The sequence below is a fragment of the Phoenix dactylifera genome, chromosome 9 (genome assembly GCF_009389715.1).
Source record: "Phoenix dactylifera cultivar Barhee BC4 chromosome 9, palm_55x_up_171113_PBpolish2nd_filt_p, whole genome shotgun sequence".
In the NCBI taxonomy this organism is placed as follows: Eukaryota; Viridiplantae; Streptophyta; class Magnoliopsida; order Arecales; family Arecaceae; genus Phoenix; species Phoenix dactylifera.
The window spans coordinates 19,879,587-19,903,779 of NC_052400.1; the positions used below are offsets into that span (position 1 = coordinate 19,879,587).

The window sequence follows — 24,193 nt, forward strand, 5'->3', positions numbered from 1 at the left end:
GAAGTACCCGTAAAAAAAAAACACAAAGAAGAGAGAAAAGAGCTAAGAAATTAAATATTATCTGGAAATTTATTCGAGGAGGCAATGAGCTGATAGCACGTCACAACTCGACGCATACGCCATCCAATGCTCCTTATCCCATAAGTAGGTAGAAGTCGCGTTTTCGTACGGGAATGAGTCGACCGTTGCGTAGTTAACGGCGTCAGTTGGGATCCGTTTCCAGTTTGCCGTTCCCCAGGACTAGGAGATCGAATTACCGCCTTAGCTCCCCCTTCAACCTCCCTTCCTCCGGTCATCGGAGACGAAGCTCCCCATAGACTATAAATAGCACCGAGTCGTTCGTTCTTTGGAAGAGGAAACGAGAAAACAAATGCCAGAAGAAAAATTAAAAGAAAAGAAAAGAGCCAACGACCCAAAAAAATATATAGCTCGGAGGTTTCACGGTTCCAAGAAGCCCCGGTATTCTCCACTCATCTCGGGCTCTCCGCATTCCATTCTCCTCCCTTCCCTCTCTCCCTCTCAATCTCCTCTTATCCATCTCCAATCTTGGCAGTCAAAGAGGGCGATCGTTTTCTTTTTTTTTTTTCTTGGTTTTATATCGCTCGAATAATTCTTGATCCTTCTCTGGATCTCTGAGCAATCAAAGATCCTATCTGCTCCATGCCCTAATTAGTTTTCGAGGCCCTTCTCCTTGCAGTTTGATGATCTGCACCTGTTCAACTCGAAAGTAATCAGATCGCAAGCGTTGGTGCAAGAATGATTGCACCAGGCACTACTTCGAGATTTCTTGGTTCTTTAGAAAGATCGCTCATCTTCTTGAACAACATTATCCATAGGTCAGCTCCGCGGTGAAATTGGTAGTCTGAATCAAAATGCCTCCCGGAGAAGGTACTGCGAGCCTTGACGTCGACATGGGTGAGGAATTCTGACTTGTTTCGTTCTTTCTTTCCTTCTTTCCTTCTTTCCTTCCTTTCTTTTCTTTTTTTTGTATAACTATAGGGGTGAAGAGCATCTTCTTTCTTTTGGGTTCCTCAGCTAAAAAGCGATCAGAAGTAATAGAGTGGCTCAACGGTCTGTTCCCAGACTTTAGCATGGCTCCAGATGCATCGGAGGAAGAATTGAGAGCAAAGCTGTTCGATGGTGCTGTGTTTTGTGCTATTTTGAGGAGACTGGGTCCCCGTCACATGGAGGAGGTTGAATCATTGGCGACTTGAAGCTCCTCTGATATCTGAATCGGATAGAGGATTCCGATCTAATTCTAATGTGGTTTTACGCTGCAGACAAAGAGTGGTGGTTGTTCTCCCTCAGGAACACGCTTGGAAAATATAAAGAAGTTTATATCAGTTGTAGAGCGTATGGGTTTGCTCAGTTTCAAAGTGTCAGACCTAGAAAAGGTATTCTTCCACTTAATCACATCAGAGAAGTCAAAATAATTTTTTTTATATTTTGAAATCACACACATGAATATATAACCGGGACCTCTTGTTCCAGCGGGGTCTTTTGAGGGACGGGAAAGTAATTTCCCGTATATAATAACCTCCGCTTAATGGATAAGTGTGGACTTTTTGTACCCACAAATATGTACACGAATTGTAAGGAAAAATGTCACATGTTATGGATTAGTGTTTCTTCTTACTACAGTTGAAACTGAACGGTTAGAAACATTATCTTGACCTTTCAAACTAACATTTTAGCTGATCGTGTTCTTATTCTGGATTCAGGGACCCATCTCTGCAGCAGTAGAGTGCCTTTGGTCCCTTAGGGATCGCTTTAACTCTGATCTTGGTGAAGATAGGGGTACAAATTTGCCAGCTAAATGGGTAATCGAAGCAAAGAAGAAGTTGGAGGCCATGGATGTTTTACGAGGAGAAAACACTCTAAGTGGACAACAGTCTCCAGTTTTAGGAGAGGAAACGAGACCGAGCCTAACAGAAGCCAAACTTCAGCATGTTCTAAGCAGTCCTGTTATGTCAGGTATGATCATCTTTTTTGGAGCACTTGAGCAAGTGCAACCTAAGGTTGTGGACACTTTCTTGGTAAAGATTACACAGCATGAAGGGACTTGTGATTTTTTTCCTTTAAATGCATGCAGCTGCTGAAAATAATGTACAAATAAAGAACAGAAAGGGAACATGCTTGGTGATTGGTAGATTGACAGCTCAAGTTAGGATACCTTGAAAGAACCGAGATGATAATCATACCAAATGAGATGCTATCATGCTAACAACAATAAATAGCCATATTCTTACTAAATCAATTTTCTTCACTTAGTGTTTCTTTCTCTTTTCTGAACTTCGCAGTGTGGTGCTGTGACTTAAGACCTCAAAGCTTCTTGCCTTGCTGAGAAAGGGGTCTGGCAAGCAATCAACCAATCCTACATATTTTTAGACAAAATGCCAAACCAAACAACCTGATAGATTCTGTAGGAAATCGCAATTAAAATTACGGCATTGTGTCTTCCAAAACGCTACCATGCACATCATCACCATGGTTGAACCTATAACCATAACCATAAAATTGTGTCCTTTAGATTAGTGTATCTTTATGAACTTATCTTCACCATGTAATTTCTTAAAGGAATTAGATCTTTCATATAGTTTCTGTTCAAATTGTTGTCAGGCTGTTCCTTCCTCTTTTCCAACTGCCTCCCATATTCAAGGGCTATATATTATTGGTGCATCCTTTAGTTGTTGGTCTTTACCATGCCTGAACATTAAATCTCAAATGGGTTTTGTTTGCTTCATCTCCATGTACTATGACTCCTAAGCCTCTGATAGTATACATCTTTAAATGTTATCCTTTGTACTTTCACCACAAGCCCATGCAGCATTATTTGTCCTCACCATGATCATCAATTTGTTTCATTCACTCTACATCATTGAACATATTGATTAGCTATGCACTTCAAAATATATGCTCTGTCATACCATGTCTTGTTGTTGTAATATGGTGTTGGCAATTATAAATTTTTTTCACCAATTCCCCTGTTTGCCGGATATTCGAATGTGAGCTGCTCGTCTGCTTTCCTTCCAAGCCCATCACATTTATCATGAGGCCAGCTAATGTGCTGATTGGCTAGAGAACGAGGGTGCCAGCTGCCTCAACAATTACAATTTACAATATACTTCCCTTCTTCGTTTATCAATCAATGCTGGCTGCAGTGTTAAGGGCCTATAGCAGTTGCTAGCAATTAGTTTATGAATGAAGAATCTTAAGAAATGAGATGATGTGCTATGAGATTATTAGACTTGTCCAACAACATAGTTAGAACAAATAAATTATCACCATGTATAATGATGTGTACTATACTTGAAGATATTGTTGATAAAGACCAGGATGATGTTTAGGATCCATGCTCAAGAAAAGGGAAGGGACATGACCTTATAAGATGCTATGGTAACTTCAAGCAAAGAAGCAAAAGTAGGTAACAAGTTGAATGCATAATTTGTTTTCTAAGGCATGAGAAAGACAAGATGTGTGCCAATGGCTGGGCTTTTTTAGCTGGTAAATAGAATGAAGAAAAAGAAGGAAAAAGGATTGCAAAAGGAAACATTGCAGAGAGAGAGAGATGGAGGCAAGAGAGAGCTGCTTTGGTGGGATGCTGTTCAGATGACATAAATGTTTGATATTGATGATAGGATGTCATAGTGGTTAGGGATGTGAAAGCGCTGTGTCAAAAGCTACCTAAGCTTGATTTATATCATTTTGATCAAGATGTCCATTGAAAGTGACTTGGATATGATAAATGCATACTTTGCCTATTAACATCATAATGATGGTGGAGATGAAATAGCTCTGACATAACAAAGGGAAAATTCCAATGGTGTCTATATGTTAGCGACATGATTTTTTAAAGTGGTTACAATGTTAAAGGTGGGAGGGTGTTGGGGAATTACTGGGAGGAAATTTCAAAAAATTACACCAGTATTCACCTCGTAACATAGTTCACCCCTCAGTCATGTACCATTAATTATATAACTGCAGCTTATTCCTTATCCAAGTTTCTCGTTATTGCAACTTAAGATTCTATTGCTGCAAAGGACCAAAGGGAATGAACTAGTCATCTGACAATGGCTTGAAAGACATCTTACCTCTTCCCATGTTCACCTTCTCCTTGACATATTATCCAAATCCCAAGAAAGATTCTCACATCTTTGCATGAAATACAGAACTATAGCCTTATAGATTAGCCCTCTGCAAGCAACTATATTTCATTCATAATTCATTGTTTTGCTGAAACTGCCTGTTAACTGGAATACTCGCTTTGGAGCAACTAAAGATGGAGAGGCATCTACCACTAAAAGAGTAATCATTAGGTATAATTTTTATGCCTCTTTTACAGTGCGTAGAAATATCTGCCCATGTGACATGGATGGTAGAAGTTATAGATACTAGGTAGACATTCAACCCAATAGGATTTTATTAACCTTATGACAGCAGTTCTTTCTTTGATAGCTTTTCTAGCACCTCCCCACCACCACCAAAAAAACAAGAAAAAAAAGATCACGAAAAAGGATAGTCACTCATGCTCTCTGTATCTGCTAGCTTGTCTGACAACATAAATGATACATGCTTCTGATGGAATTTGACCTAGATAGTTGGTTTGACAAAGAAGCTATGCAATTTTTTGCAGTATGTTAATATCTTGTTATTCTATGTTTTTTGTCTCCTTGTTCTTTCTTCTATGGCACTTAATTTTTCATATAGCTGTGTTCTTCTCATCATGTTCTATAACAAGTTGCTAGTTATTGACACCATAAAGGTCTGGATGCAGCACAAGCGATTCATTGAATGATATGAAATTGATCTATTCCTAAGAATCATATGTTATATTTTGGCACTGCTCATTAGTTATTTCTAAGAGGTATTATAGTTGTGCAACACTCCTACACATGGTTGCCCATATATTTCACTGGTAAAACAATAGTTTAGAAAAAAGTTTCTTGCTGCTTTCATATTCATTGAGTTATCATTAGCAGTTATCCTGTGTAGCTAAACCATCTTTTTAATCGTAGAGCCAATATCTGCTCTCTCTCATCATGCTGGACACAAGTTTCATGAAGTTTTCCAGTTAAAACAGGGGCGCTATTCTGATCTTCCTCCAGCTAAGATTTCAGAAATGATGAAATCAAACAGTTTAGATGTAAGCTCTTTAATACATGAAACATGAAAATTACTTCTTTTTTTTATTTTTTAGCACTTCCTTGTGGATATATTTCTTACATCACAAGATCTCTTGCTTGCAGAATGCCCCCACCCAGTCACTTTTAAGTGTTGTGAACGGGATTCTTGATGAAAGCATTGAGAGAAAGAATGGGGAAATACCTCATGTATGCTACTTTGAATATAGTTGGTTTGTGCTAACATATATACATATACATGCATACATATATGCATACATGTATACATACATACATATATACATAGATATATACGTACATGTATACATTCATACATACATATATACATAGACACATGTATACATATATATGTATATCTGTATACATATACATATATATGTATATATATATATGCACACACACATACATACATATACATATATACCACTATGTATCTAGTCTTTGTTTTCCTTTTATCTGTTTAAGCCTTCAATAAGCTGTAGAGAAAGGTGAGATGCAATCCTTTTTTCTCCCCTCAAAGTTTTATATCATGATTGTTCCCCCCAGCGTGTAGCATGCTTGTTGAGAAAAGTGGTGCAAGAGATTGAACGGCGTATTTCAACTCAGGCAGAGCATATTCGAAATGTAAGAATGTTTTTGCATTTGTTTTTACTCAAAGACATTCTTATTTTGATTTTTTACCTGTTTACAGCAAAATAATCTTATCAAAGCACGCGAAGATAAGTATCAATCAAGAATCAAAGTGCTTGAGGCACTAGCAACTGGGACAAGTGAAGGAACCCAGGTATTTGATGAATAGGCAGTAATCATATTTTGCAGGATTATTTACAACAGAAAAGGAGTTTTGGCTGATGTGACATAAATTGATTTTGTGCTCTTTGTTTCAGATAGCGATGAATCGGCAGATAAAGGTCTGTTTCTTCTGTATGAGTCTGCTATTCTATTTTATAAGACTTTTTTTTACAGTTCCTCTCTTTTCTTTATTTTTACTGTCTTTCTCTTTCACGCTTTTCCCAGGGAGGTAAAGCCATATGTTATTTTTAATGCCATCTTCTTTTTTGTCATCTACTTTTACTTTGTCCTTTCAGATGCATGACATGAATCATGGTCAACAAACAATTCGATCTGCAAGTTGTATTAGTCAAAGTTTCATAATTACCCTTTCCCACACAAATTGTTTGCCTATACCTAAATATCTTTGTGAAAAATTGACTACATCAGAACATTTCTCTACAAGGTTGTAACGAATATTCTGTATATATTCTTGAACGTGATACATGCATGCAGTTGTACACTTGTATATTGTGTGTGTCTGATCTTAATCTTGGACAACCACTTCTCAGACATTGTCATTGGACATCTACAGGCTTAGTGTTTTAATCAATGCCGCAATATTTTCTTTTTTTTAAATCAAAGCTAATGAGCTCCTAGGTTCCTTTCCTTGAACTGAATTGGTGTCATTAGTGGAATATCTTTCTTCATCGATTTTGAGTTAGTATATATGTCTTCAGAGTTAGCAAAGCTGTTGCTTCAAAATAGACATCACCACTTCTGTTGATGTCTTAGTCAAACCACAGGCATGTTTAGCTTCAGTCCTATCTTGGAAAATGTAGGAATTTCTAGTAAACTTGTAAATTTGTGCCTGACCCAATGTCACCCAAAAACCAAAGGATATGTATAAAAAGAATATAAGCTCACTAAACAATCTCTGGCTGTTTACAATTTGACCATGCTTTCAAATGACTTGCTGCATGCTGCAGTAATTTTGGTATAAAAGGATTAAAACTACTCTAAAAGGCTTGAATTAGGCATCATGAAATGACTTCCATAGGCAATATATCAGAAATAAATGATTTTGTTATAGGTTAGAATGTTAGATCATGCAATGCTATCCAAGAATTCGAATAAGCGATGTCCAATGAAAGAAAAAAAATTTAATGCTCACCTACTGCTGTTATTCCTATGACCTGCAAAGACTACTCTAAAAAGTCGGTCGGGCTATACATCGCTGAAAGATGAGGGGGAAGCGCCGACGAGGGGGGAAGGGAAGGTTTTTGTAAGCGATTTTTGAATCAGGCATCATGAAATGACTTCCATAGGCAATATGTCAGAAATAAATGATTTTATTATAGGTTAGATCATGCAATGCTATCCAACAATTCGAATAATCAATATCCAATGAAAGAAAAATTTTTTAATGCTCACCTACTGCTGCTATTACTATGACCTGCAAAGACTGCTATTTCCAATTATATTATAGTAATTGATATGTAATGCATGATTCTGGCATGTCAGGTTGTAACAAAATTGTTCCTCTTTACTGTCTGGACCATTACTTTTTCTCCTACGTAGATCAAAAGACCTAAACATCAGAAGTTTAGAACTGTTAGATTCTTTTTTCTGATTGGGACTTTGGAGAATGATATAAATATCATATTCCGCAAAAATTTCAAGGTTTCATCATCAACCAGTAAACTTGTTCCAGTTTAGTTGGGAGGTGCTAAATTATGTAAAGGTAGAGTATGTTCCAGTTATTGATCATTTTGCATCTTTAGATGTTCAGATAATGGTCTAGCATGGGTTTCATCAGTTTTATCATTGATCATGCTGGATTTCAAGTAAACTCAGAGTATGATGTGCTAGGGACACCTAGTGAGCTGTCAGTGTTACTAACATATTTGAAAAGGCAGATTGATAGTCTTATGGTCTATCATCTGGAGGTTTAGATTTTTTACTTATGGAGTATAATATCAGCTCCTTGTAAAGTTGGCTTCATGTATCAGTTGTGTACTTAAACTAATTAGTGGTTTGACATGGAATGGATTCAGACCAAGCTCTCATACCTCAAGTCTAAACACTAAGTATCAAATCAAAAGCTATAGTTTATATAGCTAATGATATTATGTCTTTGGTTATCCATTATTAGAATCCCTAACCTTCTAATCAAAAGGATTTTCATGCTGCCACCCTCTTTTCTTTTGTGCAGTGATGTTTCTTGCAAAAGTAGCTACCATTCATAGGTTCATATTGAAAACAGACTGACCAATATCTCTGTCGAACTATATCAGGGAAATCCATGTCCAAATGTCCTGTCTATTGGTACATGAAATGGTCTATAGTCGTGCTAGAGATTCATATAAGTTTTCTCAGCTTAATTTTTGCTGTAAATTTTGATTTATTCACATTTACTTGATCCTCTTATTTGATTACCTTGTATTGACAATTTGAAACTTGTTGGTTATTTTTTGTTACTTAGCTCCTATAGTAAGCACAAAAATTAGTTGTTAAACTGCTGAATATCCTCTATTGTACATATTGGATTTTTGGTGTGACAAAGCATATGTATGAGCTTAAGATTATCGTTGCAAGAAAGAGCATATACTAGAAGAAATCAAGAAGTAGCACTGATAGAGGATAAATGGAACTCGGTTGATATGGTTTAGGTGGGTGGACATAAGTCAAGTAGCTCTAATGATGAGGGGGCTCCAAATTGAGGTTGAAGGGTGTTAGCAAGCCCAATGGGGCCCAGTTCACTTCACGTGTTAAGTTGCTATTTGACCTTTAGCTCTATAATATATTTTCATATTTTGATTCGCATAATCTCTTATTTCCATCATCTTTTAAAAAAATTATGGTGAACTTCCCATTGCAGATGGAGAAAAACAAAATTGAAGAAAGAAACAAAGTTGGGGATGACGATGTTGTTAGGTTGATGAAGGAGAAGGAGAATAGTGATAATATGGTTTCAAAACTTAAGGAGGACTTGGAAACAACAAAAAAGTCGTATGACCAACAGTGTCTGCGATTGGAAACTAAGGCTAAGGAAACTAAAGAAGAATTAGAGCAGAGAATAAAGGCGGTTGAATTCCTTTTAGCAGAGTCAAGAAAGAAGACAAAAGAACTTGAGACATTTTCAGAATCAAAATCTCAAAATTGGAAGCAGAAGGCTAATGTCGTCCACAATATCATGGATTTACAGCTACAGTCAGTGCAGGTATTACAAGCACAACAATGTAAGCAGTTTTTCTTGGCAACAAGGGCAACCTAGTGCCCCGCCACTACGGGGTCTGGGAAAGGTCAGATGTACGCAGTCTTACCTCGCGTATGGGAGGTTGTTTCCATGTTCTGAACATGTAACACCCAGGTTATAGTGGAGCAACCTTACCGTTGTGCCAAGGCCTGCCCTTAGCAGTTTTCTTGGTATAATGCTAACAAGACTGAGCATCCATACTTGTCACAGGACTTGAGGATGTCTTCTACTTCCATTAAGAACACAGTCATAAACACCCAAAAGAGGTGGTCTGAAGAATTTACTACTTTTGGTAGGGCATATTTTGCTGATTACTTCATTTCCATGTTTAGATATTTGGTGACTCTTGTGATACATACATCTATCACATGTGTTTTTTGCAGCTCAGAAGCTGAAAGTAATAACAGATGCTATCAAAAACTATCATACAGTTCTTTCAGAAAACAGGAAATTGTACAACGAGGTTCAGGAATTAAAAGGTAAATCAAGCAGAAGAATTTTGGGTTATCATGTATTGTTCTAGTTTCATTATTATGATAAAAACTTTTTTGACTTTGTTTGATCATGCTCCTTGGTTAGGCAACATCAGAGTTTATTGTCGGATAAGACCATTTCTTACCGGAGAGAACCAAAAGTCGACTACCATAGATTATATTGGCGAGGATGGTGAACTTGTACTTGTAAACCCCTCCAAACAGGGAAAAGATGGACGAAAGATGTTCAAATTTAACAAGGTTTATGATCCAGCTGCTACTCAAGGTTCTGTTTATGAAGCTGTGAATTTTGCACTATGTACTTATTTTTCATTTTGTTTTGTCCATCAACTTTTCTATCTATTTTCCACAAAACTTGTAGCTTCGCTAGGACAGCAGGATATGAGCAACAGTTTGAGGCTTGATATACTGCTGATGATCTGTACCTAACTTATTACTGTTGTTATATTAATAGAGGAAGTCTTCTTGGATACCCAGCCTTTAGTACGATCAGTTCTTGATGGCTACAATGTATGCATCTTTGCATATGGTCAAACTGGATCAGGAAAAACCTACACAATGGTATGCCATCTTATTTTCTAATATTTCCCTAACCCATAGCCTTAATTGACAAGCCTTATCAGATCAATAATTTGGATATTTTTCCATAAGTAGTTAATGTCAACTGGCTTTCTCTTCTGTTGTTTATGGTGCAATATGCCAATTTTCTTATAATAATGGAAATGTTATTTCAGACTGGGCCTAACTCACCGACTGAGAAGGAGTGGGGTGTAAATTATCGAGCTCTGAATGACCTTTTTCACATTTCTCGGTCTAGGAGAGACACTTTTATGTATGATGTAGGTGTTCAGATGGTTGAAGTATATAATGAGCAAGTCCGCGATCTCCTCAGCAGTGATGGTTCCCAAAAGAGATATCCTTTCATGCCTATCTATTACTACAACTTCCTCTCTAAGAACCTCATGTGTTTTTTATCAAGTGATGTGTCTAAACTTACTGCATTTTCCATGCCACTGATGATGCTTACACTTCCAAGGATTTAAATACCAATACCAAGCCTTGTACTGGTTTTTTCTGGGAATGGTAAAGTCTTGGTACAGTCGGGACAGACCAAGACAGTCAGTATCACCAAGAATAAAAGTAACTGGTACAATTGGCATTAGACTACCAGCATACTGCAACAAATAAGTAGTATGCACCATTTCATGAGAGAACTTGTGTCCCACATCCATATCCTTTTTGTCAGAACTGGTACCATACCTAATTGGGGGTATTTAAATCCTTGCTTCCTTCCATTCTAAGGTTTACCATACCAGTTGGTATTGTACCAGATGTACTATACCATACCAGATGTACTGTACTGTATCAGTACCAAATTAGTATCGACTTGTATGACACCGACACTTGGTATGTCTTGGCATCTCGTATTGTACAGCATACTGACACTGTAATACGATGGCACCGGTACAGGGTCCAGTAGCGAGACGACGAGCCTTGTTCCATTCCTTTCAATTTGTCTAACCAGTTATTTTGTGGCCTACTCTTGAATCTTTGCTTTGGTTAGCACCAAAAATATGAGTTTTCTTAACATAATTGTCCTTTCTTTGGCGTGCATACACTTGGGATTGTAACTACTTCCCAGCCCAATGGCCTTGCAGTCCCCGAGGCAAGTATGTATCCTGTTCAATCAACCTCAGATGTGATGGATTTAATGCAAACAGGATTAGCAAACAGGGCTATGAGTGCCACTGCTCTCAATGAAAGAAGCAGTCGGTCACACAGGTTTTCCTTTCTGATCATTTAAATGAATATGAATTTTCAAATGATTTCTCCATGCTGCTTATATGTTCTAATCTTGTGTTACAGTATTGTGACCGTTCATGTTCAAGGAGTGGATTTAAAGAATGGAGCTACTTTGCATGGTTCCCTTCATCTGGTAGATCTTGCTGGAAGTGAGAGAGTTGATCGTTCTGAAGTTACTGGGGACAGGCTCAAGGAAACGCAGCATATCAACAAATCTTTGTCTGCTCTTGGGGATGTCATATTTGCTCTATCACAGAAAAGCGCTCATGTACCATATAGAAACAGCAAGCTTACTCAAGTCCTGCAAAGCTCTTTAGGTATATAATCTACCTCTTTTTCCCTCTTTTCATCAATGGGTTTACATTTTTTTTGCTAGTTCACCTTTGGAGTTACTTTGAACTGGATTCTTTCTTTACCATGTAGGCGGACATGCAAAGACTCTAATGTTTGTACAGATAAATCCTGATGCGGGTTCGTATTCGGAGACTTTAAGTACCTTGAAGTTTGCTGAAAGAGTCTCAGGAGTGGAGTTAGGAGCCGCACGGAGCCAGAAAGATGGCAAGGATGTCCGTGATTTGATGGAACAGGTTTTTGGTTATCTAAGTGACAATTATGATCATCTTTCCTATTTCATAGTTCACTCAATTTTGATGAAGTAAAATAGTTACTGAATGCACTGGAAGGAGCAGAAATGCATGTTAAATAAGCAGAATAACCTCTTCCGAAGAGGAGGTTTCTTAACCTTGAATAGAATATTTGGCGATTCCTTTTCTATTGTCAGAGAATATTTTACAGCTAGTTTTTTCTTTTAAGATTGGTGTAATGATATTGATGTATTAAGCATGAGCTTTAAGTCTGCATATGCTCAATTGAAATTACTTAAACCTCTGCTGGTGTGGAATGTTGAATTTGATGGGTTTCTCAGGGAAGATTTATTAATGGATACTAAACAAATATCCTTGTACAGGTGATACTTAGTATTTACATATGCTCGCATGCGTGTGTATATTGTGAGTCGATCAATCTCCTCTTTCATGGTTGACCGGCAATAGGACTAGCGGTCTATTGGATTGAAAGCCCTGTCCCAACGGGAAGAGAACATAGTTAACATTAGGAGTTCAGCATATCCTTATTCAATTTGTATGTTCTGTCTAGAAGATCCTAAATAGTCGGGAAAAGGCTAGATGGTTATGGTTATGGTTAAATATTCGGTGTCACCTTGACTACTGACTTTTTGCTGGAGCTACATTCCTAATTGACATTGCACAACTATGCTCATTGCTACCTCAATATTAATTATGCATTCTTCAGGACATCTTTTATGCATTAATATATTAAATTCCACGACGAGTAATGTTGTTCATTATGTTTGATATTGCAGGTGGCATCTCTTAAAGATACAATAGCAAGGAAAGATGGAGAAATTGAACAGTTGCAATTACTCAAAGATATTAAGAATCAGTCTCCTAGGGTAAATAGTGAAAGACAAGGTGGCGATACATTAAAGCATTCATCCTCTTCTCCTAGCATTTCATCACGAAGTGGGGCTGTGCAACAGGGCCGGAGATTGTCAGGTGGGAAAGTAGTGATTTCTAATAATAAGGCGGTTTCAGATCCTGAAAATTACTCAGAGCACAGTGATAAGCAGTCTGAATCTGGTTCACATCAGTCCATAGATGATTTGAAGTACCAAAAGGAGATTTCAGGCCAACAAAAGCTCGCTGAAAGTGACATAGGTCAGAGTTCTGCAGATCTTGAACTTTTGGGCTTTGGTGATGCCGTTTCAGAGGAACGACTAAGTGACATATCCGATGGTGGTACAGAAACTGATGGTTCAAGCAGTGTCGTTGAGTTCGCCCTCTTCCCTGAACAAGGCAAACCAGCAGAGGTCACAAAAGAGAAAATGTGAGTTTTTTCATATTCTTATGATGGGTGACAGCATTTTCTCATACGGATATATTCTGTTAAATTGTAATGGAGTAAGGGTTTTCTCGCAATAGAATTTGCTGATATTCACAATAAGTAGTGTTTAATCTTTTCATCTCCTTTTCAGATGGGTCAGTTTGTGAAGTTTCTAATATAATTTCATAATTTTTGAATCTCGAAATCTGAGAACCATTTTGTTTATTTTATGCTTTCTTTCAATCTCTACATTGCATGAATTATTTATTTATTTTTTCCTCATGTATAATGACCACAAGAAATATTAGTGTAACCACATGTAATTGAGTTATCGCACTTTTCTATAGATAAAATAGCTTACATGGTTTAGCTCTGTGGCACATGGCCAATAGGAATTTTCTATTTTTCAAGAGGAAGGAGTGCTTTTGGTTTGAATGAAAGGGGAAGACAATAGGTAGGCTCATTGGGAGAAGGAAGAAAGTAATAGTGAAGGTGAAGTGGACCAAAGGCAAGGAAGTGGTGATGGACATTTGCTTGCAACTTTAGGGAGGGTTTGCACGGTAGTGGGATAAGCATCAGGTAGCAAGTGTAGAAGAAAGTAGGTACATGAGAATGGGAGCAAGCTTGGGAACTTGGAAGAGAATTTTCAAGTAAAATTGCATATTTGTTCATTTTCTGATAATTTGGTTTCTTTGTTGACTAAAAATATACAACATAGTACCGGTACCGGTTGGCGTACCGATGGCGAACGGTACCGGTACGGTACCGGTCTATACCGCTCCCGTTGAATGACCAAGTTTTGGAGTTCCACATACCGGTCCCGTACCAGCCCCATACCGGTCTTATACCGGTTCCGTACCGGTTCTCTAATGATAAGCTCCTAGTACCGGATTCCACGCTGATCCGATACCGGTACGGCAGACCTTACAACATACACTAGTTTTCTTCTATAGAACTCTCTATGATTCATTGTACTGGTACATAGCGTCCTATACCACGCATGTTGTACCATTCTAGTACTGAACTGAGACTCGGTGTTGAGGGTGTACTGAGTCTCGATGCACCAAACAGACCATATACTAGGCGAACCAATATTGTACGAGCATGTTACCAGTACGAGGTCCGGTATCGAGATAGCAAATCTTGATACAGATGTATGAAAAAATATATTGTACAAAATATCTACTACAAATGATTGCTCCCAGTGCTAGTAGTTATTCCTTTTATTATACAAGTATTCCTTAAAGATATTTTTAAATGGTCAATTTTGTTCCTTCTTCATAAATTGCAGGCCAAAAGTTCCAACTCGAATACCAAAACCACCTCCACAAAAGATTGGGCAAACAACATCAACACAGCTAAAACTAAAAGAGACTTCAAAATCAACAAGTAAGTATGAAAATAGTTATTGAAATACTCGATTGTCAACTTTCTTGGGTGTTTGATTAAGTTCTATCTCTTCAATTTCAATTCTACCCACACCGAACTGGACCCCTTTATATTTATAAAACAAGATTCTTTAAGCCATTGGAATCATTGGGTGGGGTTGAATTAAAATTTCCAACATATAGACAGAGCTAAATGTTGAGATTAATTTGTAAATCAGTCAACTGGAATTCAAGTACTTTTATGCTAGTTTCTGTAACACTTCATAGTATAATTGTTATCACAAGTGCTAGCAGCACAGTCAAGTCCCTTTGAGCTTGTATTTTGAAAAACAAGGGCACATACATTTGTCAAGAAAAGACTGTTAAAATGTCCTCAACTCAACTATGATGATCCCAAAGGCTGTTATGTTGAACTGAAGAAATGACATAATCCATTTTGCTGTCTTTATCAGTCGGAAAATTCTCTTTATATCTTGTTAGCATCTATCTTTTATTTTTCCCTACATATCTCTTCATGCAACTTGTCTTGCAATGCCAGGTTTAAGAAAAAGCACAGGCAGCCAAGTGACAGCATCCTCAGCCAAGCCTGCAAAACATTGGCAGTAGTTCAAGTTTTTCTGCAATTGCCCTTTTTTCTATACTAATATAATTTTTTAAGGGATTTCAACAGCCTTAAAGCATGTTTCTCTAACAACCATGATGTTTGTAGCTTGCTTTCTGATTCCACAGTGCCAAGTGATGTCCTGCATTCTTCGAAGTGTGTAGTTTATGTAACTCACAATTCATTATAAGTTGATCATCATCTAGATGATCTTCTGTTTTTTAAAATCAAGATATTGGCATGTCAATGTTAGCATGAAATGGTTTCATTGTGACCTTGTCGATTCAAGGCCAACCCCAATTATTCTTTGGGTTAGAGTTTGTACCTCCAGTACATCATCAGTTCATGCAAAACAGATGAAATGTTGTAAGTTGTCTTAGAAAATTACTTTGGTCAGGGATGTGTTTATGGGATGCTTATTGATGATAAGGACATGGATATTGCCAAAAGAAATTTGATAAAAATCATGAAAATTGACCCTGGTGGCCTACGGCATGACACAATCATCTCTTGATTGAAAAGCCGAGGGATGAATATGCTGGTTTGCGATATTTCGAAACTTCCATGTCTACAAGTTAGGTGGGGGAAGAAGAAAAAGTTGAAAAATGAACAGTGTGGTTGACTTTCTCAGACTGCGACGTGTTGGTTAATATGAGATCCAAATCCAGGTAAGCTTGAACATTGTTTCTTGAATTCTTGCAACATTCAGATATCTTGCATCACAATTATTATGGTATGTATTAGATTTTGTGCTGGACCAGGGACTCATGTTACAACTATCACCTTTGGTTTTGCTCACAAACTCTACTCTGGTGGTGAAGCCAAAACTATCAAACTAGATTCATGACTGGCTTAACAAGTATGCTTTACCTGAAAGGTGAAAGATAAATTGGAGAAAGAAGATTGTGGTGCAGATGGCTTTGTTGGTAGCTTCTCAAATCGTACTGGTTTCTGTTTATGCTGTTATTATTATTATTGTTATTTAGATATTGTAGGGAGTTGTTATATTTGATTAGTTCAACTCACATTTCATGGCAGAAATTTGATAAAAGACATTGGCTGTTTCTTTTTGAGCAATGGTTATGGTTATGATACATTTTAAAACCTGGTCAATTTATAGTCTTTCTACAGATTTTACTCGTTATCTTGCAGGAGATAATTCATCTGATGCACGATCTAGGCAGTATGGACGCAATATATAACTGCTTATCGTGGTAGTTTATGTAGGGAATTATAGAATGAAAGGATGGTGTTTTCAGAAAGATTGCAAAGTGCAGCTACTTTTGCTGTATTGTTCTTCACTCAAAAACACTTCTTCTGTATCGTTCAAAAACATCTTGGTTTTCCACCAGCATTTTCACAAAGCATAGAGACCCAAATATTTGGACCATGTCTAAGCACTGGTTCAAAACCTGAGTTTCCAAGAGGTTTTGGTTCTTGAATCACCTGAAAACTCTATGGTCAATTCCGAGGCTGATTTCAGCTGAATGCTTGCGATCCTGGTTTTGATGATGCTCTGTTTACGTTGATGAAAGTCCATTGTTTTGGGAGTGTTGTTTCAATGCCTTGCATAGCTGGGTCTTTCTTTGATGTTATTATTTGTTTAGGTTCGGGATTGCGACTGTATTTTGTAGTTCTCTTGATGTTTTGAACCTCTCTGGATGTCATTTAAATTTCTAAACGAAACAGAGTTGAGTATTTTTATTTATTTTTTGATTTCTAAAAATAACCGTGGGGCACCAGCAATCAATTGAAAGAAATGACATGAGAATTATCGCTGTCGAATGCTTGGTAAAGCACATTCAAGACACAAATCTGCAACAAGCTCGGAATGGAGGATGGGTGCAACTCTGATCGCGGTGCGAAACAAGTTTTATACACCAAGTTTTATACACCGAAGATTCCGGCATGTTCAACAAATTTCCATTTGTCCATAGAGAATCTCTCACTACCATTCCTCTCTTCTCCGAAAGAGATGATATTGTTGTTAGTTCAGCGAAGGGCTGGGGTTGGTTGGGCCATCAAGAGAACTCTGCTGCTAATTGGAAGTTTATGTCTAGTCCCGAACAACTCCTAGTGGGAATTCAGAAAACTATCGCTCTAATTTCAGTAATCCAGTAACCCACATGAAAAAACTTGCCTACAAATGCTAGCTGTATCTAAATTGCACGGTTGAAGCAGCTCATACATGGTTGCATATAAAGACTAGCAGCATCGCAGGGGGAGACGTTACAGTGAGCTGGTCGTTGCTCATTCAAAATACCGCCGTTCTACCACCTTACTACCTCGAGGCATCCCAAAAAGTTCTCTGGGCTCATGGAAAATGAAGTTTATGCATAGATAAGATTAGGAAGTGGGATAAAAGACCCTATAAATTCCACAGTATCGAGTCCTGTGGATGACGGATCCACCCATTACAAACACTTAGAAAGCCTTTTCTGATTAATGGCTTGTGGAGTTACATATTACGGTATGTAAAGGGTCACAACTAAGGACTCAATATTGTTTCTCACTTGACACCCAGTAGCAAGCAGCACTGCAATCTGCTGTCAGGGAATCTCAAAGCCTTGCATGCGCAGACCATCTCACGCTAGAGGAAGCCGTCGCCAATATCTTCAAGCGTGCCTTGTTATGGAGTTGGAGAGGTAAGCTAACTCTAGCTGGAAGTGGTGGAAGGTGGTGATCAACAGGGTCTGAAGCTCGAGGAGGAATTGAGGGAGATTCCTGATTGGAGGGACGCAGAGAGTGAAGGGGCAGAGCAGGAATCCCATGGCAAACATCACTGGAAACATTGTAGCCTGCTCTTCCCACAGTCTGCCCCACGGCCTCCGTCGTTCTCCTCTGGGCTGGTAGTCTTTCCTGGCGCCTTTGAGAATCCCCTGGTGAACCGTGGAATTAGGTTTCAGCGATGAGCGGGGACGAGTGTTAGTTATGTTTTGCTGAGTGATGACTGGCGGGTGCCAGCTGCCGTTCCTCGCACCTAAAATGGAAGGTGTACAGCCATGGTTTAACCGTCCAACGCCTAAAATGTGGCCCAAGACACTCAGCGGGTCCGCTTTTAGCCAGCAAAAAAATAAAAAATTAAAAAATTAAAAAAAAAAAAAATGGTAGGAGATGTATTTTGATGTCAAAAACTATTTTGAGATAGAGCAGCGGTTTGAATTGCTTCATTTGTAGCAAATCATTCTGAGAAGTTAATTAACTGATAAAAAGGAGCTGCCTAAAGCCGCTGTTATTTTCTGATTTTTTTGAATGTATTTGTACTAAATCTATCCGGGCATCCATTGTGGCCAAAAAAAAAAAAAAAAACTGCTTTGGGATATGCAAAGCAAAGATAAAATGATCAAAATGGATAAATATCTAAAATGATTCTAAAAGGTAACAGGCTGCTGGCTCTTTGACCAGATCATCTATAATTTCTCCAGGAAAACACTGCAAGCTTAGAACTCATGCAGTGACAACTATATTTTGATGCAAAAAATCTGAAGTTCGAGTTCTGTTTTAGAAAGATTTCTAAGGTATTGCAGTCGATGAATGTTAACCATCAACGTAACAAATAATCAAATAAAATTGCAAACAGAGAGTTCTGTAAATAGATCTGAAGATAGCTTAGAGCTACAAAACAGCAAAAACTAGAGAGTTCTGAAACATGAACATTGAAACGGCATTTCAACAAAAATCAGAACCTGGCATGGAGACGAAGCCGCCTTATCAATCTTTTGTGGGGCTTTGAGCAGGATCTCCGGATGAGGGAAATAGCGACGGAGGCGCAACAAAGACCCACGACAGCGATTGTAGGTTGATGGCCGGCGATCCCACGGAGGGAGCACGAGTAAAAAAGATAAGAAAGGAAACCTTCTGAAGACTGAAAGAAACCTTTCTTTCGTGGGAAGGCAAGAGTTGGATAGGATCGGGAGCGCCAAAGTCCCCAAAAAAGACGTGAGAGGGGTAGCGCAATATCCTTCTGAAAACAAAAACTTTCCGCGAACGTGACATACAGCTTGCAGGAGCCCGTCTATAGGAAGCATTAGGCGATCAGCTTCAAAGTTTTGGATTACTTTTGAGTTGAAACCAGACGCTCAAACTTTTGTTTCTCGATCTAGAATCATTTTTTCTTCAAGTGTTAGATTCATCCGGAAACAAAGATCTTAGTAATGTAGGTTCTCGAAGCTTCTAGACATGGCAACAATGGCTACAACAAAAGCGGAAGAGATGATGACAGCAGGTTAGATAATCGGTGGCTCTGACACTATATTAAAATATTTATAAAAAAATAAAAAAAAAAGAGAAAAAAGTGATTTTTATTTCTTTATTACATCATATACGGTACATCTCAAAAATTATATATACTCATGTATAAATTATATATAATATAGAATCATGCTAATAAAAAAAATATTATGAGTGATACAGATTGTTACATAGTTTTTAGAATTATGCCAACACACTTTAAATATATATTACAACCACATGGTTTATTGTCTTGGATTCTAGACTTTTGTTTTCTCATAAACCGTCATTAAAGCTTCCAGCCCCGTACGTCACCATGGCTCGTCATCTTAGCCACCAGGAGGAGTTGCTCTTTCGGTGGGACCAATTTGCCTTAGCAACTGAAACACCAATCAAGAAAGCATCAAATAAGAGGAAACGAGTACTTGTGCAATATCATTACTTTTTAAAGCTAAAAAATGTGAGGATCCGTATGGATACGTGTTCAGTTTCACGTCAGTTATTCGTTGAGTAGATTTCGGATACTTATACAGAATCAAGAAACTTAAATAATACCTTTCGGCTGGCTCTTTTGGATGAGATCATAAGTTGTTACAAATAGTACAGAGCGGATTCAGCCCATAACCTATATAGACTAGGAAATACTATAGCATGGATCCACTAGGGCTGACCATGAGCCAGCCGTAGTGCTTGTGATTAGATTTGAATGGATTCAACCCTTAATCTGATGAAAATATCGAGGCTTAAATAGAACGAGTACGTGAGGACCTGTGCGGATGTGTGTTTAGTCTCATATTAATTATCCATTTGATAGATCTTGGGTATTTATACAGGATCAAGAAATATAAATAATATCTTCCGGCTAGTTATTTTAGGTGAAGTCATGAGTTATTGCTCCTGGGTGGAAAGTACCTGAAAATAAGCCTTTAGCTTCTGTTTTAGTACGGCATGCTCTCTCTTCACCTTCTGGAATGATCTTTGGCATCTGGAAGCACGAGGAATATAAACAAACAATTAGCTGAGTTGTATTCATAAACACCGCAATGATATATACAAGTAGACGTCCAGAGAGAGAGAGAGAGAGAGAAGGTTTGTGCACCCGTCAAGATTTCCTTCATCACAGTATTCCCTGAATTGCGTGCATTCGTTCTTTACCCGTAAGGCACCGATGCTGCACCAAATCCATCCATTATATTGATGAACACTAATGAGCAATGTATAACAACAAAAAAAAAAAAAAAGGTACCGAGATGCAACCAGTTGGAGCTGCTTGGGCGAGTTGGCCCGACACCCGAGCACTACTATTTATTATCCCTGGACTCCCGAAAGTGTTGGGGGCCTACTAGGATCAGGCCTACATGTGGAATCTTGTTTACTTAAGCTTGGGCCTCTTTAGCTTTGGATCATTTGGGCCTACTTTCTTTCTCTCTAAAACTAAGCCCACAGGAATCAAGCCCACCCGACTCTCGGTCGAAAATATCATTAGTTTATATGGCTTTTAACTTTCACTCGGGAGGCATATAACCATGGTTTTTAACTATTGCATCCATCAGTTACTACCTGGAAGTACTGCCCTTTAACTGGTGCATGAATGAATCCAGCCTGTGGAAATCTTGGGGGCACTTCTCGCTGCATGGAGACCATATAATACATGTCACATCATAGTATTCTTCATAGCGAGCTCTTAATTAATAGTCTTAAAACAAAATGATACCCACAGAGCCTGCTCGATGTTGGCCATCAATCTGGACGAGTCCCTGAAGAACAAAGTCACAACTTCTTCCACGAAATTTGGGTTGGCTTCATCTTGCAGCTCTTCTAGTTGATAAAATTGTTCATCTAGGTATCCCTGCAACACACCCTCAAATCAATATTTCCATCTAACCATTTATATATGTACATATCTCCATATATACCGACGTGAGCATAGTCATGAATATAAATATATGCACATGTACGTGGATGTTGATATATGGGTCGAAGATGCCGCTCGATGGGTACCGATGTGGATGAAAAATTATTTCAGTATGTTAATTGTACGGTGCTATGCTGGACCGATATTGTATGTTGATGATGATTCTAAATCATTGATTTTATGTATCATTGACTTTCTGTAGAAAGAAAAACTAAAAACAGCCAGAAGGAAAAGGAAAATCTTCTGAACTTTTAAAACTATATTTACTTTGAATACAGCTGCTATACATATTAATTTTATTAAGTGAACCTTCACAGATTAGTGTACTTACACAACTTGCACAAATGCACTGCATGAACTCTGATATCCAAAAAGTTTTTTCAGTTACTTTATCAGGTATTTTGTGATGTATAAGAATGCGAAAGTCATGTCTACCATGCAACAGCGATAATAATAAGAGAAACTAAGAATCAAACACTAAATATAATGGAAATCGTTGCTTGTTTCTCTTAACGATCAAATTAGTATCTATCTATTGTTATCAAACTTTGAGAGTATTGCTGAGAGAGAGAGAGAGAATATGCTTGTTGGTCCCCAAACATGAGGACTCCAGCTAGACACAACTCAACTAAAATGTCACTTATAGACAAGTGCCCAGCAGAGTAATATTTGCAGTCACAAACCTTGAAGTCCAGCAAGCATTGCACAAAAATCAAGCATTGTGATTATATGACAATAGATGAAAGAGTGCTTGATATTAACTGAATATTGTGATAAAACCCGTTTCAGGTAACAACCAAAATAAAATGGTTAACAACTGTAACCACCATGCTGTTTTAGCTAGAACTATGAGTCAGCTTCCTAAGTTCTATGTTGCCAATCATTTGTTCCTCATGATTCAGCCTCTATAGATTGGTAATAATATCAACGGTCATCATGGTGGTTCTTTGGGAAACTAGTGTGAAGCAAGCATAAAAGATGTGAAAAAGCCCTTAGATCTCCTGTCTCGAAAAGGCCACTTCCTGAACCGCATACAACAAATAAACAAATCATAGATTCCTCAGTTGAAATCACTCTAAGCAAGGTATGCTCGACTCTGGGAAGGAAGCAGAAGAAGACCAACCTGATCAAAGAGCCTCTTCTTCATGTAGGCAACTTGGCGCTGCAAGCTAGAGTACTCCATCTTTGGCTAAGAAAGAGAAATGAAATGAGGAATGGCGATAGTATCAAAAAGATGAGAGTTTGATGAGTTATGAGAGCTCATGAGGGTCTTTATATAGAGGAGGAGAAGCACTGATATTTTGGTTTCCAACAATGTGAAATCTTGTAAGGAAGCTGGCATTTGTGGGCACTTCCTGCAAGTGGGTCAGGTTGAGCCCCTATCCAGATGGGTCCCTTCCTCTCCAAACATGGAACACAAGCCAAAGCCAAGACAAGCCGGCTTCGGGTTCTCTTATCATTAGGCCGCCTTCAAGTTGTCTGTCTCAGGGTTGGCGAACATCCAGTTCCATTTCGGAGCCACCAAAACCATAAGGGGTCCACAGCCACACAGACTTCAAGCCACTATTGGTGTCTTGTAAATTACAGATGACAAAAGAGGCTAGGTGCGTTCTAATGGAGAGTAATCCAGGCCATATCAATGGTGCACAATTTATGGAATAGGGGGTATAAAAAAATATAAAATATGTAAATAAATCTACTTCATCCCACCAGCTTAAGCTTTTAGGAAAAGTGGTAAAAAGCCTTTTTTTGATGGAGTTGCAATCTAACATGAGAGAATTACATCATCATCAAAAGCAGCTTGGTTCCACTCAGAGGTTGAACATGGAAAAAATGTACAAAATATGCATTAGAAACAAATCTAGCCAAACAACCATTTTCCATTCTCAGAATTTGCAGTGCGAGAGTATTATGTGGATTTGGAATTGTTGATGATGCTCACACAAGCAAAAACTTTGTTTAGCAGTTCACAAAAGGTTCTTCCCAATGACATCTACAATTGACATTCTTCATCAGCTGCAAAGTAAAGGAAGAACAAGGTGCTCTTGGATTCTAGTCTGACACCTTTAAATGTTCTTCATAATACACTATATTAATTACTTTGGCATCAAGTTACACGAATAAATGATTTCATGGAAGATATAAACACCCATAGACACAAGGCACCGAATATGCTTGGGATGATATATATATATGATGTCAACAGAAAGATTACCTGAAGATCTATGGCTTCTTTAATAAAAATCTTAAATGTGTTATGGTGGAGGATGAGGTCTGTTCGTTCGCTCATTTGTTTATTGGAAGAGGCTGGAAAATAACTCTTATCAGATATAGAAGTTTATTCATTGCGTCTAGCCAAGAAAAGATAAACATGACACCTTGCATTGCAAGAAGAAGAAGAAAATAAAAAAATAAAGAAACAAGTGATTGACATACCCGAACTTGTCTACTGGTGCTTGGCTAGGTTCCTCCTTTACATTGATGTCTCCATCCACAGGTCAGAAATTATCTCTCCTATTTAACCCACCTTTTTTAAAGCAACCCCCATCCTCTCATTTCTTTCGGCACTTGGATGGAAAAACAATAAACAGCTTCAGGTAAAAAAGTAGACCATTTATTGACACACGTTATTCAAGCCGAGTTCTTGCACCACCACCCAAGTTATGAGACAGGTGCGTAGAATTTGAAC

At 38.1% G+C, this 24,193-nt stretch overlaps 2 protein-coding genes across 2 annotated transcripts; one reads left to right on the forward strand and one right to left on the reverse strand.

Annotated features, from left to right (window-relative positions):
* Positions 1–519: 519 nt before the first annotated feature.
* On the forward strand, positions 520–18,668 carry LOC103710280 (kinesin-like protein KIN-14C). The gene is made up of 22 exons (XM_026805878.2): positions 520–915; positions 1,036–1,193; positions 1,281–1,394; positions 1,722–1,974; positions 5,016–5,143; positions 5,247–5,330; positions 5,688–5,765; positions 5,833–5,925; positions 6,029–6,052; positions 8,794–9,135; positions 9,382–9,463; positions 9,555–9,650; positions 9,751–9,930; positions 10,120–10,226; positions 10,400–10,578; positions 11,283–11,447; positions 11,532–11,785; positions 11,892–12,055; positions 12,850–13,373; positions 14,662–14,759; positions 15,297–16,027; positions 16,104–18,668. The coding sequence occupies exons 1-21, from the start codon at positions 873–875 to the stop codon at positions 15,362–15,364; spliced, it is 3,234 nt and encodes a 1,077-aa protein (XP_026661679.2). The 5' UTR covers positions 520–872; the 3' UTR covers positions 15,365–16,027; positions 16,104–18,668.
* Positions 18,669–19,708: 1,040 nt separating this feature from the next.
* On the reverse strand, positions 19,709–22,767 carry LOC103710279 (pseudo histidine-containing phosphotransfer protein 2-like). The gene is made up of 6 exons (XM_039130646.1): positions 22,628–22,767; positions 21,308–21,438; positions 21,150–21,218; positions 20,689–20,760; positions 20,502–20,574; positions 19,709–19,969 (listed from the first exon to the last, which is right to left on the reverse strand). The coding sequence occupies exons 1-6, from the start codon at positions 22,685–22,687 to the stop codon at positions 19,919–19,921; spliced, it is 456 nt and encodes a 151-aa protein (XP_038986574.1). The 5' UTR covers positions 22,688–22,767; the 3' UTR covers positions 19,709–19,918.
* Positions 22,768–24,193: the final 1,426 nt, after the last annotated feature.